Source organism: Xiphophorus maculatus, chromosome 1 (genome assembly GCF_002775205.1).
Source record: "Xiphophorus maculatus strain JP 163 A chromosome 1, X_maculatus-5.0-male, whole genome shotgun sequence".
NCBI lineage: Eukaryota > Metazoa > Chordata > Actinopteri > Cyprinodontiformes > Poeciliidae > Xiphophorus > Xiphophorus maculatus.
Genome location: NC_036443.1, coordinates 20761675 through 20777533, shown reverse-complemented (window position 1 = coordinate 20777533; position 15859 = coordinate 20761675). Strand labels below are relative to the sequence as shown.

General features: G+C 39.6%; 1 protein-coding gene and 1 long non-coding RNA gene across 3 annotated transcripts in view; both read left to right on the top strand.

Annotated features, from left to right (window-relative positions):
* The window catches only part of LOC102219407 (FYVE, RhoGEF and PH domain-containing protein 3-like), a 65649-nt gene that overhangs the window by 22794 nt on the left and 26996 nt on the right, over window positions 1-15859 (top strand). The window contains exon 1 of one of the 2 annotated variants that reach the window (XM_023336202.1): window positions 14731-14829. The exons of the other annotated variant lie outside the window; for it this stretch is intronic. Within the exon in view, the coding sequence (XP_023191970.1) occupies window positions 14754-14829 (76 nt within the window). The 5' untranslated portion in view covers window positions 14731-14753. Of the gene's footprint in view, window positions 1-14730; window positions 14830-15859 lie in introns of those variants that run through there. 2 annotated transcript variants of the gene reach the window in all.
* On the top strand, window positions 1541-3358 carry LOC111609049. Its single transcript, XR_002752975.1, has 3 exons — window positions 1541-1565; window positions 1911-1963; window positions 2715-3358. It is a non-coding gene; the product is annotated as an uncharacterized LOC111609049 (long non-coding RNA).

Below are 15859 nucleotides of genomic sequence, written 5' to 3'. Positions count from 1 at the left end.
CTAACCAGCTGACCACTTTTCCCTAGCTTAGAAAAAAGGACAAATTAGGATGTTTGGAAATAATTCATAATGCAAAACAAACGTATTGAGCCCATCACTCTTATACAGGAGATGCAGTTTTAAAATGAATGTGGGCAATCAACAAGCAGCATGACAGTTTGTTAGATTTTAATTACTTAAAATCTAACATTCTTCTGAAGATGGAAGTGTTTAAAATATGTAGTTTTAGTATAGTATATGTATTCAAGCAGCAAGAGGTAAATGTCATAGCATTATAATTGTAAAAATACATTTTAGCAGTCGGAATGAATGTAGCTTTTATTATTTTATTAGAAGTAAGAAAAGCATGTTATATCATATAAATTCCAAAATATAATAAAAATGTAATGAAAAAAATTATAAATATAATATAATGTGCACAGTCAATAAATTAGAATCTGTGTGCAGATGAGCCCTGTTTGTAAGATTGAGCAGACGTTTTTTTAAAATAACCTTTAAACAGGTATCAGACATGGACCGCATTTCTGTTTTTAAAAATGTCATATTTTTGACTGTGATTGAAAACTCATCATAGTTAACAAAAATAAAGACTTTCATATGTCCATCGTTGTGTAGTTAATCTATATAATGTGTTTCACTGAAGCGTTCCTGAAATAAATGGGTCTTTCAGAAATATTCAAATGTATTAATGGATCTGTAAATTGATATTATCATATATAAAATAATTAAAAAAGGAAGACACATTGGTTTTATTTGGAGTGCTGTTTTTTTCTGTTGCATTTTCTGGACAAAAAAAGCAACTTTTCCAATAGATTAATTAATTAGTTGGATAATCAATTTTCTCCCCTTGTGCCAAGCGGCAACTTTTACAGCAATTTTCTTCCCTCATACCCCCATGCACTCTCTCGTGCATCAACTGCGGTCACACCCACTTGTAGTTATACACACTTCCCCCATCGTTCATTCAGCCCCTTCTTCTCCTCTTTCCCTCCTCCACTCTTCTCCCTCTCACTTAACTCTCCCCTCCCTCTCCATCTCCCTGTGTTTCACCCTCCCTCCTGTCATTAGTTTCCATAGCGACAGCTGGGGAGGCATTATCGCCGACTGAGAACCGCTTCTAGGCTCTTTTCAGAGCGGTGGCGGTGGAGGCATTGTTTAGTCCGCTGCTCTGAATGATGTGGGGATCAGAGCGTAGGACAGGAGGAACGCATCTCACCCTCTGTTTTTTTTTTTTTTTTTTTTTTTTAGGGCAGGCACTGAGCATTTGTAGGCTGTGAGGGAGGTGGAGACAGAGCAGGAGGAGGGCAGGAGGAAAGAGGAAGAGAGAGAGGGGTAGCGTGGTGGTTAGACAGAATCGATGAGGGAGCAGGAGTAGTAGTAGTAGTAGCGGCAGTAGCAGACTTACGCTGTACGCCTAAAATATTCAGAGTCATCAGGAAACCTCCTTGTGGTTCTGCGATGGACTAGATCTACTTTTTCTGTTCGTGTTTGTGTGAAACAGCAGGAGGTGACTGGAAATACCAAGTTTTTGGTCAGGGAGGTCGAAAGGAATCTGAGTTTGTCCGGTGAGTTGGTAATTGTTCTTCACCATCTCCTCTTAAATAAACATGTTGTGTACCGTACATTTAACGTAAGGTGGTATTAGGATGACAGCGTGCAGCTGCTGTACGTGCTTTTCCTCCAAACCAAACCTCTGTCTGGCGTACGTTTGAGTGTGTGGGCTTGCAGATGTCTCCAGAATCCAGGCTATTTTTCGCTGCCCTCTGAAATATAAATGCCAGGCTGCATGTTTTATTGAGAACATCGAGGGCAATTTTCTGCTGCCTTGATTCCTGGATTCCCTCCAGCGGTTTTTTTTTGTTTGTTTTTTGCCAGGAAATATTACAGTGTAAGATGTTTTCTTCTTGCAGTTTGTTTGGAGTAAGCACTGAGCTCCTCTGGGTCTTTGAACTGCTCAGACTTGGTGAGTAATTCAGTTAGCGGGAAGCAGTGGCAACATTTCATCCTCCCTCTGATGTATCTGTAATACACCAACACTCAGATTCTTCTTCTTTGACAATTTTTAAACGACCGATCAATAAAAGGTCACTAATGTGGCAGCTGAAGCAACACAAATGACCCCCTTTTGCACAATGATGTCATTGCGAATCATTGTAACAGATGATTTAAAGCTTAGCAGATTGCACAGCTGCCACTTGTGTACTTTGACAGTTATTTCTCGCAGTTATGTTAGTGTTTGGAGCCAGTGTTTTCAAGTTGTTTCAGGCCACGCTATAATTTAACTGACCGACGAGGGAGTCGTCTTGAAGAGAGGGGAGTCTGTGTGTGTTTCCATGAGGACCGTTGGCAGCTGTGGAGAGCTGAAGCCCAATCTGTGCCAGACACTGTCGCATTGCTTAGACTGCAAGACTGATCAACAACCTTTTGACCCAGATCAATGAAATGAGCCTAGCAGCCTAACAGTGGTACTGATATGCATATATAGCCTACCATGAGGACTATTTATGCCCTAAATAGCTTTGTGTTTGTAAAGCCACACCTCTCTGATAAGGCAGGCACCATGAAACTATTTTACTATTCTAAATTATATTTTAAGTCCTCAGATTTCTTATATTGGTAGTTTAGTTCAGCGATCATAAATAAAATAGCAGTTTAAAGTTATTTTCACACTGTTTGATTGTGGATCAAAGCTGCAACATTTGTTACATTTTCAGCTGGTGTGGTTCACTGTGTCAAACCATCCGACAATTTGAAAAACCTGTTCACCCCGTCGTCTGTGGTGGCGCTGCACCAAGAACTACTGAAGGAAATGACACAAAAACATCTGAAGAGGACACTGAGCGCAGCTTCCTTCTTCACAAACTATAGTCAAAATAGAGTGGCATTAGATTCTAGCAGTTGAAGGATTTCTCTTTTCTCTTTGGTAAAAAGACCACAAGTTATTTGTCCTGTTAGCGTTCTACCCTCATGTTTGTTTAGGCTGTTTTTACCCAGAATGCACAATAAATTAAAATTTGCTTTGGTGTGGTTTTAAGCATATCGAAGCGACTCCATCAGTAAAATTGGACTGATTTTATAATGGCCAATGTATATTTCCATCTTGCTGCCATGTGACCGTGATGCAGCAGTAGGCTGCTTATTGATTGCTAAAATTAATCATATTGAGTCACTCAATAGTAGTTGTAATCACCATGTTCAAGCTTACCTTTTAGTGCTTTTACTAATCTGGGAAAGATTTTTGAGTTTTCAGTCAGTCACCAGTCACGGATGATAGAAATAAAATTGTCTAATTTTGCTCGCCAGTCAGTTTCTCTGTATGTCTCTTGTGATTCTCTCATAGAAATCGGTGTAGTTTTGGTATTCACATGCTCCACGACAAACTTTGTATCTTCACTCAATAAAAGTATTCACACCAAAGAGGGTTTTTGTTACATTGATCTGGTAATCCTTATACATGATGCCTCAGATAATTCAATTCAATGTTAAATATAAAACTCAAGAACAAACTCACAATAGTCTCAAAAGGCTAAATCATGTGAATTTGAATTCTCCTTTCCTGTATCTTAAGGACATCTTTTGCTTCAAAATAGCTGCTTCTTTCCAAAAAACAATAAAACATCCATATTTTCCAAAAGACAGCATAAACAAAGTCAGTTGCTATGGTACACTTTGAACAACAGCAGGTTAACCAGGAGATCTCAGATCAGTCAGGAACTCTTCAAGCTGAGATTTATGGTGGAGCTCCCATGTAGAAACTGTCAGCACTCGAGGCCAAAAGGGCTCACACAGTAACCTTGTGTGAAAAGCAAAGAGCCCAGAACCCCGTTGGCAATGGAAAAAGTAGTTAGTCATACTGCACCCATTTTCCTGCGTCTTGTCAGGTTTGCTTTTAGAGGAAGCCAAAGGAAAGGATTTCTGTAAGCCCACAGTGTCCACAAGTATTTAATACTGGGCTGGGTTGGGATGGCATGTAGCTCTACTGTGCTGGAGACAAGGTTATCACTAAGGTACTTGTGCTTTTACACTTTTTGAAAGCTGAAAATGTATGAATCTTCTGGCTGTTGCTGACTAGAAAGAATAACATGGAATCTTAAGCTGAAATCATTCAGTGAACAAAAATACTTGGTGCTAAAAACAGTCATTCTCTCAATCCTTGCTAGAGTTGAGGTATTCACATGGCTGCTGAAGCTTCTTCATTATTTTTCCCACTTTACATTGCACCAGTAGCATTAGCAGGAAAGCAGTCCCAGAGCATGATGCTGCTACCACCAATTTTAGAGTGCATGTACATTTATTATTGGAGGAGATAAAATATTTCACTGACCATCATTTCACTTAAATAGAATATAGTCACACATTCTGTAAACTTGTAATAGGACATATATTCTAGGTGTTATGGTTTCCTTTAGCATCGCTGTAGTTTCTGTGTACATTTGCAATTTAGTCTAATTCCTTAAAACTGTTCCCCTTTATTAGAAAGTTCGTATTTGTGAAGTGAATTTTCTCATTTGACAAACTCTTGGGGATGTGAACTCTTTCAACTCCTTTTTGTGGTTTTCTCTCAGTTCCTTGGTCAGATTCAGGGGAAGGAAGTGCTTCTTGTTGGTCAGAAATAATGGAGAACGTGTGGTGACACTGACCATGGCGCACATAGACAGAAAACAAAAACATTACATGAAGGGACCATATTTACTTTTAAGTATGGAAACACTGGAAACTTCCTTGTAATCCAGCTTTTCCCCAACAGTTGGAGGGTTTTTTTTGGTTTGGTTTGTTTTGTTTTTGCTTGGTTAATGTAAGAACCTGTTTTGAAGTTCGTTACAGACATCTTGCCATTCAGTCTTTTGAAAACCTTTAGCTGTTTGACATTGAGTTCATTTTTTTCCCCATGCCTCAGGCTGATCAGCAAGCAAGACAAATATTTTTCTGCTTTCTAGGATCATGTGTCTCCTCAGGTCTTTGCGTGCATCTGTGGGCTTCTATACTTTACTTCCCCATTTAGTCGGGGCAGTCAGTCGGAAACTGTTAGACACGCTCTTGTCTCCGCTGAAGCATGTGTCCTGCCTTCGTGCAAAACTTTGGCGTCAGACGCTTGGAGTGAAAATGACACATGCCCACAAACGTCACACACATCCTGCAAAGGTCTGTCAGGAGCAACTTCACATCTTTTTAATGTGACCTCCCTCAGACAGAGAGGCCTTTTGCCTTTAATTGTGGGCTTGTGCTGTAAAATCACAGCTTCCTTTAAACGCCCAGGGTTTTAGCGTTAACGAAGAAACTGGCTTTGTAGTTGCAGCCTGCTGCTGCAGGGCGGACAGAAAGGTGGCTTCCAGAGGCTGCCAAGTGGAGCTGAAATGCTTTTCTTCTGCTCTGAAAACTCTGAAGGTGTTTTAATGTTCTTTCTTTTATATTTATAAGTTTAATTGTGAGAAATTTTTCATAAATATTGTTTTTTTGTCTCAAGGAATGTATTCTATTGAGTCCTTTTCTTGCTGTTTTCACATCAGTAGCAGGCAGAGTTTAATGTCTTCTCGTAAAGTGAAGTCAGTACCTGTGCACACATGGTCCTGCTTGCGGGGAGCTACCATAAATGGTAAATTTCATGACAGTAAGTCATTCTTTGTGATCTCTGTTTTGTTCTTCTCGCAGCCGGACTCATTTTTCTGAGCAGGAGCAACCACAGGGGCGGTTGTCAACGAGACAAAAGGGAGGAAAATTAAAATCCACAACGTGCTGTCTTCATATAAATATGTTTATTTCATGCTCGTTTTTACAGTGTTGTATATCTTGGAGAAATTGTTTTCAGATTTCTGTGGGATCCCACTTGATAAATCTGGGTTATTAAACCCCCCTGAGGAGCAAACTAATGAGACAGAGAGAGGTGACAGATGACAGGTGGGCAGATTTGCCAGCTGCAGGCAGTTAAGTTTCCTGCAGCTCTTTGTAAAGTATCTCCATTAGAGCTTTGATTTAACCACGAGTTAGGTAAAAGAAAAACAATGAGCAGCTTTTAGAAAGGTTGACTATATAAACTGTATAAATCAGGGGAGGTGTGTCCCAGCTAAAATTTCCAAAAGCCTCTAAATTCTCTTTCCTAATATTACATTTTAAAGTTGTAATATGACCAACTGAGAATAGTGGATAACTAGGTCTTAATTAAAGATTTGTGACAGTTTTAGTAACATTGTTTTCATGTGAGTTGTTGAATCTATTCTAGGTTTGGACAAACTTCTTTACAGAGTAAGCCCTAAGGCAGCTCATGGTAGTACATTTTACCACCCCGGTACAAAAAAGTGTCTAGTTTCCACTTTTTTGTGGAGATGCATTGATCATCTGCATATACCAATTTCTGGCATCCCGGTTCCAGATGCTAGCAAAACAAACATTTTGACTCAAACTGAAAACAAAAGAATTACAAGCGTATCCCAATTTATGCAATAAACAATTTGGCCAGGTATGTTAAAAGCTCAAAGCATCCAATAGCCAACAATGCTTCAGTCCTTTTAGCCTTTCCGTTATGAGCTGAAAGTCTTGCTCTCTATTACTCTAATTTTCTTTCTACACTTTACTTTTAAATGGCAGAATTGTGCCCATTGAGATCTACTATCTTGCAACTTTTGAATACATCCCAGCTTTTACACAACTGGCTTAAATGAATGGCTCGTTACCAGGCTTCTGTAGAGCTAAAAAATGCTGATAAGTCATTCGATTCAGCTGTGTTGTTGAAAAGCATCTAACAGTTCTAGGATAGTAGATCATAAGGACTGAACTTGTGATACTTAAAACTACCATTCCAGTTCCACTCAGATAGGGTGAAAATAAAAATAATATGGTGACTAACAAGAAAAAGAAAATTTCTTTACTTAGTTTCCAACGGACAGTCAGGGCGGATGATCCTGAAAATCGTCTGATTCCAGTCCACAGCCACTCTCTGTCTGTGTTTCTAGTGATTTCGGATCTGTTTCGCACAGCGTTGGTATCCTAATACTGAGCAGCAAATCTTCTAACACACTATCCAGTCTAAACAAGCGTTCTCCCTCTTTCTGCTCCTATCCAATAACACTTGGGTAAAGACTCCTAATGCTTAGGCACAAAGGAGAAACCTAAACAAAAATAATTTAAGCCTGGTGTTAATGTAAGAAGTCAGTATTTGGTTAGGATTAAAGATCAGGACATGACAGAAAATATTTTGGAGTATTTTGAGCCTCAAAAATGCTTCTCGTTCAGTCATTTTATTTTATGTTGCACCACCTCAGGATTAAGTGTTTAGCACTACGATCACACAGACAGTCTATATAGCTATGTGACATTAAAAAGTTAACTTTACCTTTGACCTTAACTGGTAGATTATACTTTTATTCTTTTATTTTCTTTTTTGACCTTTTCCTCAGTTAAGATATTGACTCTAATAAAGCAATATATTTGTCTTAATTAAGTCCCATGCTGAAAAATAATAAAATCTATAGTTTACATCTCACAATAATCCCTTAACGTCTTGTCGGTGTGGCTTGCATGTTAATTACATCAGAGATTATAATAATTGCATGTTTTCTTCCCAGAGGGACTAATCTATTATGGTGCAGTCATTTTGAAGTATAGTGCCAGTTTTCATGTAGGTCAGCACATATTTATCAAGTTTAAATATCGAGACAGGTTCTTTAGTGTTTGGTTTTATACGAGTGTTATTTGGTCCCCTTCTTTCTGAGAACACCAATGAGCCTCCAAGCTGCGTTGTGCTGTGCTGTGCTGTGCTGAACTCAAGGGAGCCATTACAGAGGAAACGGGAGCCTTTATTAGTCTGTCTACTGTACACCTGGCTCCTATAACAACCCTCTCCTTGTATAGTGGTGGTTGTGTGAGTGTTTCCTCATGGCTGTTGGTATGTCTCACTCTTCAGACGTTCATCTCAAAATTGTTTCAGTAGTTTTGTTTGTTTCGGTTCAGGGCTTTCCCTACAAACATTGATTTTTAGTATAAACCTTATTTGCAACTTTTTGAAGTTTGAGGGACCAATCTTGAAAATTGCTGAGTCAGACATTTTCTTGAAAGTTCAGTCTTCCTTCGATGCTGACTTTGCCTCCGAGGAGCAAAGTGACATTTTGAAAATTATTCTGACGTCAAAAAAGACTTTTCGCTGCTCAGTACAAGTGACCTTTCTCTTTCTCTGTGTGTGTTGGTGTGAATCCAAGATGTATCAGCACAGAGGAGCAGCATCCCGCTTCCTCTCCCCCTCAACCTTTCGATTTCATCGGCCCAGTCCTTCACACCTGCATACACACACGCTTTCTGGATAAAACCAACCAGACTGGGCTGATCCAGACAGGAATGAGCAACACGTTGATCTGCACGGGGCCGGGCTGGGTCACTCTGGGGCTGTTTGACTGTCAGCACCTTTGCAGACACTCCTTGTTCACATGCTGACATCCATCCTGCCTGGAACAGATGCAGGGTGGTGTGAGAGGAGCCCGGTTAAAGGCATGGACACACATAAAAAAAATAGTTGTTGAGCACTGTGGATAAAATTAGTTGAAAAAGGGAATATTTGGACAAAAATATTATTTTGTTAAATAGAGTAAAGAAATAAACCTGATACAGAGATAACTGAGTGGAATCTGAAGGTTGCCAGAGGCTGATTGGGTAAAGCTGCGGGGGCTGCAGCACTTACAGCTCGTGTCGCCATGTCACGCAAACAAATCCAGAGCAAAAACAGGAACAGATGGACTTTTTAAAACGGGGTTTATTCCCACTAAATCTTAAAAATAAGATTAAAGTAAAGCAATGCCCTCAAACAAAAACTGTAAGGTGTGTAGCATACACCGTGACTCTCACTCATTCACCGCAGGCCTCAGCCTCACTGTGACCCCTCAGGGTTTAGACACGTTAAGAAAAAATATATAGTCTTCATTTAAAACAGATTAGTTTTTTTGATCAGAGCTAAAAGCGGTGTGGGTTAGAGCTGCTGTCTCTGCAGTGTAGGGTTTTTTATTTATTTTTTTGAACATATTGTACCTGCTCTGATTACATCTTGTGAAGCATGAGCTGTACAGCAGTGTGTTTCATGATGACACAGTTACACAGAACAGTCTATGTAGTTAAGCACTATAGAGTGATCTCCTGGCTGCTGCCAGTGTGTTGTATTTTATGGGCGGAGCTCTTACAGTTAAAATCTTAACCATCTCTGCATTGACATTGAGATATGTAAATATAAACATTTATTCTTCCCTACTTTTAATAAAAGCTGTTGTAACTCCAGATGTTTTACTACACATTTTGGGGTCAAAATACCCTCAAAAATATTTTGTTCAGGTGAATATTAAGTTAATGGAGTACCAGTAGTATATGTTTCTGTGATGTTAAAGAAACATCAGCAAACTTGTTTAAATGCTTTTTTAAAAAATATTTTCCTGTGGTTTCAACCTCTGTTTAATTTTAATTTCAAATGTATAGATAGAAAAAACTATATTCATTGAATAAGTTCAACATACACCAATTGCTTCTCTGTCTTTTGTAGAGGTGTAATTTTGTGGCCAGCTGTGTTTTGTTTGCTTGCAGAATGTTCTCTCCCTGTGGGCTGTGTTTTATTTGGGAAAACCAATGATTTAGACGGTCGTGTTTTCGGTTACATATAAATGTTTTTCTTTGGTGGGATTTGAACCCTTTAGAGTCTGCAGTAAAACATTAGCATATCGCTGTGTGATAGTTGCTATATGGGATGAGCTAAGTGTTCTTTAATGGTCCGTGCTGCAGACGGATCTCGATAAATTGAAAAACTGAAGCTTTTTTGCAGCGTTTGCATAGTATAATGCATTGGGACTTGGCATCCATGCATTGATGCATTTGTTCCAGGTGGAAGCTGCATTTATTCATTCAATCAACATTTAATCAATCACGAATTAAGCCACTGAGGCCATTTTTGATGAGTCTTGACTATGTTAATGATTGGTAAATCCCACCTGTCAGCATGAGATAATCAAAGTATTTGCACTTCAAAGAGCCTTCGTCAGTACAACAATTGATCAAGCCTTGACCACAGAGGATTTTTCCTATTACAGTCCAGTCCCTTGGGGTGGAAAGCGATTGAAATTTGTTTTGAAAATGCTATTTTGGGCGCTAGGTGCTGGTGAGTCATGGAGCAGAACCATGTTTGTCAAGACCTCCCTCACTGCCTTTGGGAATGGAAAAAAAAGCACCAGCTTTGATTGTTGTTCACAGAGTCCAGTTGGGTTTTTGTGTTGCACTGTGAAAAGCCACCATTGAAAGCAGCCACAGTAGCTTTCAGTAAGGCTTCAGTAAGTTTCTGGGACAGTTGGGCACTCATCTCCAACGGCAGGTTTGTAAACCCTCTTGTTTTCATCAAAGCATGTGTGTGAGCGCTGTCCTAATTGCCAATCTGTAGTTGTTTACTACAGATTGGTAATGGGATGCTCAGGGTTACAGAGCTGACTGCAGCCAAACAGAGACTCATTTCTCTGCACTATGCCTCTAAAACATCCAGTTACATTAGCTCTGGTAATGAGGAAGCAACCACAGAACTGTATTCAAATTTTAATAATCAAGGCCTGATGACATTGTGCTTTTATTGTAGCCTCTGACTGTCCTCCTGTGACTCTTATTCAACGTGTTCCTGGTTACTGATTGTGAAGCCTTGAGTCATGTGGTGGGGAAAAGGTCACTAAATGTGTCATATCTCACCCTCGGCTTTTCTTATGACCGGTCGCCAAGGACAGTGGAATGTCTGGGAAATAAAGGATGCACATGTTTGCTGTGGTTTTCAGAGAGATTTCTGACTTATTCATTTACTAAACACCCACACTTTTATCAGATTTGAGCTCCAACTAGAGGGAGTTTACATTTAAGAGAATACTCTGACCTGGTTTTTATATTAGCAGTATAAATCAGGTCTGTTGCCACAGCAATGCCCTCTCCCTTGTTTTCTCAGGGAAGATTTGAGCACATTTTACAGGGAGGTGATTCATTTTGAGACTGTTTAAGAGTTACTAGTCTAATATTAAGTTGCAAATCACTGTTTTTGATTATTCTTAACTAAATATAATTAATTTTGTAAAGCTCTGATTCGTCTATATAAAATTTTGCATATTCCAAATTCTCTTTAAAAATGATAAATAACAGAACTATTTAAATTAGAATTTTTAGAGTCTTGGCTATATCTTTTTTGTGTGTGTGTCTGCGAACACAGTGAAACCTGATTACTCCTTCACAAAACATGCCATCAGTTGCGAACAATTTTTTTGCACATCTGCTATTTGAGAGGAGATTTTAACTAGTCTTTCTGTTGCAATATATTGTCTATTTTCACAAATATTTTGGCATACTTAGTTCGATTAGCATATAAACATGTGTGTTCCCTGGTGTAAAAAGACCTTAACTGTCTTATTTGTAAATATTCCTAAATTCACAGCAAATATCAAATAAACCTGGACTCTTTACCAGAATAAACCCAAGCAGCCAGGCTATGAAATGTTCAGGTTCCTGCTCTCGGCTCCCTGTCATGGCAGCTTGAATAAACAGCTTGCATGCCTCAGTAGGAAATGGTTTCCTATAAGACCTTTGCCCTGGTGAGCTTCTCTTCATTCAGTAACGACATTCCCCACTGAAGAGTGTTGCTATAAAATTATTTTAATCATAATTTATTCATTTTTTGACTCTTTGAGTTCCTTAACACATTCCAGCCATCTACTGCACCCTCATCCTCTTTCTAAGCTCTCAGCTTCTTCCTATCTTATCCTGCTAGTATATCACATAGTGCTTATCTGAAATCTTCCCACTTACTGTGGGAGACATGTCACTGTGCCCGCTGAGCCTACTGACCCGAATAAGGGCACCTAACAAGATATCCTACCACCCCCCTTGCTTGCTCACTGATACAGCAGAAACTTCAGGCGCCACTGACCCTTAAACAACATAATAAATATGGATCTGAAATGGATCTGCTGACTAGAAGAACTGGGCAGAGAAGAAATAGATTAATGTAGATGTACAATCTGCAGCCACAATGGATGATTAGAAATCTGTTGATCCCTCTGCATATTATGTGTGTAAGTTCTCAGAAACCCAACGGTGGAGTGACAGTTGAAGCTTTGTTGGTTCATGAAGGAAATAAGCCTCTTTGTAGAAACCGACTTAAATCCTGCAACAGTCCTGTTTTTATATGTTGTTGACACCAACTTGCCTCACTAATATTGCTGTGTGTTTTTTTTGTTATTTCAGTGTTTGTAGTTGATTCTCTTATGTTATTTCAATGTTTAGTGGGAACTTTGGCTTTCGTTTACAGCACCCTTAATTGCTGGTTCTCCTAGTAAAAATGTGTGCATAGCCCTGGAGTTTAAGAAGTCATTTATAAGGACAGTTTTGTACAGCTTAAGAAAGAGTTTGTGTAGGCTGAGATAGCGAGCGAGAGAACAAGACTTCTGGTAGATAACAGGAAGGCTGAATTATGTTTCTTCTTTTAAAGCCTTTACCTTTTGTCTGTCATGGAACATTTTGGGCTTAAAAATCATTTTGAAAATTTCACCGTTATGCAAAGATCTACATTGCCTGAACTCTGTGGTTTGTAGTGCTAGTAACAGTAACTATGTTAATCTCAAATATAAAATACTAAAGATGGTTCAAAATGTGCTTGTTTTTAAATAATAGTTCCGGAACAAAACAGTGGTTCCTGTCTCAAACGACGTTGCCTCAGACCCTAAGGTAAACATTGAATGACCAGTTGCAACAGAAAGAAACTAGAAAAAGAATAAAGTGCTGCCAATTAAGAGAAGTTGGCAGGTCACAGCTTCACAAAAATCAAAGATAGAAAATCAGAAACCAAAAAGAAATATTGGATCGTCTCTGGACTTTAACCAGTCACTTAAAGATTAAATCTATTTTTGTACTGAAACCTGTCAGCTTTCTGTTTTTTATGTTAATCCATGTGTTTTTCTTTTTCTGTGGACTTATATAAATGGAATATACTGTTTTATTTGTTATTGTCTCTGGATTTGTGTTTCTGTTGTTTAATCATGGAGTAAAAGCCGAAGTAGATCGAGGTCAGAGCGCTCATTACTGTCTCCTGCTTCACCTGGAGTAAAAAGACAAGGGGAGGCAAAATGAGGAGGAGCAGGAAGATTGGAAAAAAATTGCAATAGTGGACATGAAATGGGGTTAAGATATTAGTGATGGGTCACCTATCTCTCTCCTTTCTGTTGTTTTCCTCATTTCAAGGGAAAATAGACTGATTCAATATGTATGGGTCAAATTTTACTTTTTTTTGTTCAGTAAATATTTCCAATGTAGCCAATCAGAATTGAAATAATGGAATGTGTGCAACAAAGTTAGAGAAACTGGGATATGTGTGTTTGTGAGTGTATCGTTTCATTATTCTAGTGTGCGCATCACAACATGGCGGTCTGTTATCAGAGCCCTACTGTCAGCTTGTCCTCACCGGGGCTGGAGACCCGATTGACTGTCTGTCTGTGCAGAGACTCTGCTGACTCAAAGCAATCCGTCTCCCGGATATCAGTGGGATGAGAGGACTGTACTCAGGGGGTGATGGGTGATAAATGATTGTGAGAGGACGGAGGGGAGTCGCCTCGGGGCTGACAGTGACTGACAGGCAGCTGTATTTGTGAATTGTGTGTGTTTACACATGTTTGAAGGCTGATAAGAGGTAGGGTATGAATCTTTCCTTTTAAATCACCGTCTAGAGATTAGGGTTTCAGTTTTATTAATATGGATGTAACATATTTTACATTATCCATATTTTCTATCAACCTAAGGTTAAGCTGTTATTGCATTTTTAGTTTATTTTAGAGCTGCAGAACATGTTGAATTACAATATCAGTGTGCAATGTTGCTATCACAAAGGATTGCACTAATGTAATTACTGGTATTAATCCGTGGTGCTTCTTATAGGAATGGTTCCTGGGTAAAGTCTCTCGTTTTGCTGCTCTGCTGCTCTCCAAACAATGAAAATGCAGTAAATCATGTAACTCCTGGAGAAATGTTAAATGGCTACCATTTTCTTTCCTGCTCTCTATGCACATGCATGCAACGTATTCAAGGGGAAACTGAATAGGTTCTACTTTTATTATGTAGTTCTTGTGCATTGCTCTGCCCCTTTTGATGCTACCCTGGGAAACCGCCCAAAGGACCTATACCAAAACCCACCACTGGTTGCTATGTTAAGTTCTTTGTGTTGCTTATTGTTTATGAATCGTACACAACTTAAAAGAGCTGAAAGATAAATATGCAGAGGAATGCATGTTGTTTTTGTTAGGATAAGAGTCACATTCCTTTAGGTTGTTCTTTGCTCTTTGTCATGTTGCAACCAGAGATTTCAGACAGAGGATGGCACTGTCCTTTTGTTTGCGTCAGACTGAAATACCTGAAAGTGTTTGGATGTTTCTGTTACTCAGGTGCAATGCAGACACTGTAAGTGGGTTTAAGAAAACACATTAATGCAAAGTTTCAGGTTACAGCTTAAAATATTCCCACTGACTGCTCTCAGGTGCCGAGTCACACCGGGTGTAAAGAGACTGGTAAAACAGGAGATTACTAGTTTGTCTGTGACTGTGAACAGAGAAAAAAAGACTGAGATTAGATCTGTCTTGTTTTTGTTTAGAACAAAAACTCTTATAACTTCCTTGTTTTCTGCGCAATCATTTTAGGATCTCCTCTGTACCGGACTCGTAAAGCCTGCTTAGTTATTAAATGTCATATGAGTTGTTGCGTGTCATGGACAAAGTCCAGGGATTATGGGGCTACTCTGTGACATGCAGTCTTGTCACTCGGGGCCCCAGGAGGAGGAGGAACCGGGATCAAGTTCAACAGGTGAGCCAGACAGGTGCAGCTTCAGGAACACTGCTGGGAACCGGCAGGTAAAACGTGTGTGCTGGAGCGTAATGCAGAGGTGAGCTTTGAAGGACTTCCCAGGGCGTGTGCGTGACACATACTGGTCTCAGCCGCACACACGCGCGCTGGAAAAAACTGGGAGGGCAGGATTTATTGTGATACTGGCTGAGCAGAGTTTTACCGGCACTTGTTCTTTGGACTTTGGATATTTGGCGCTCAAAGACTTTACACAAGGTAATGGTATTGTACGTGTCTTCTTTTTTTGATTTAATTTTACCAATTCAGGTGTTATACTGATGGTTTAGTTGAGCTGTGCAGCTTTTTTTTTTTTTTTTTGCTTTGATAGAGTTTCCTATTAAAAAGCGCGAGAATCAGCTGCCTTCCTCTCTGCTGTGTCATCAAGTTGCTGCTCGACTTGAGGGCCAGGTTGAGCTCTCAGGTAACCATGGCTACACCGTGTTTCCATAGGTAACAGCTCTTGTGCCTCCCTCTGCCAAGGCTGTTTGCTTTTCCCAGGAGAGACCTCAACCAGTCTTGGCTCTGGGAGTTCTTGACGATCTACTCCTTTGACTGCTGGACATTTTTGTCCTCTTCATCACAGGTTGAGCATTTCCTGTCTTGCCTTCTTGAGTCATCTCTGATTACTGCGCTGATTTGGTGAGCCTCTCCGTGGAGAATGTTTCTTTTTTTTGTTTTTATTTTCTTTTCCTTCTTCCTGTGTAAAAAGCAGAGCCTGAAGAGCTGCTTTTAGCCCTCTGCCGTCTGCCACACGGGGCGGGAAGCGTAACAGGACTCATTACCGACTGAATTTTTTTCTGCTTCCACTGCCTGCAGCACAGCTTCAAAACACTAAATTAGATGTGCCAGGACTCTTGTAAGGTGCTTGGGGTAATTTTGGGTTAAAATTAATTTGAGAAAGAACCGCTGTGACACTGTGTCACTGGGGTAAATTCAAATCTGAGGAAAATAACCAACCAAGAAATTAGATGCAACACAAACAAAGTCTACT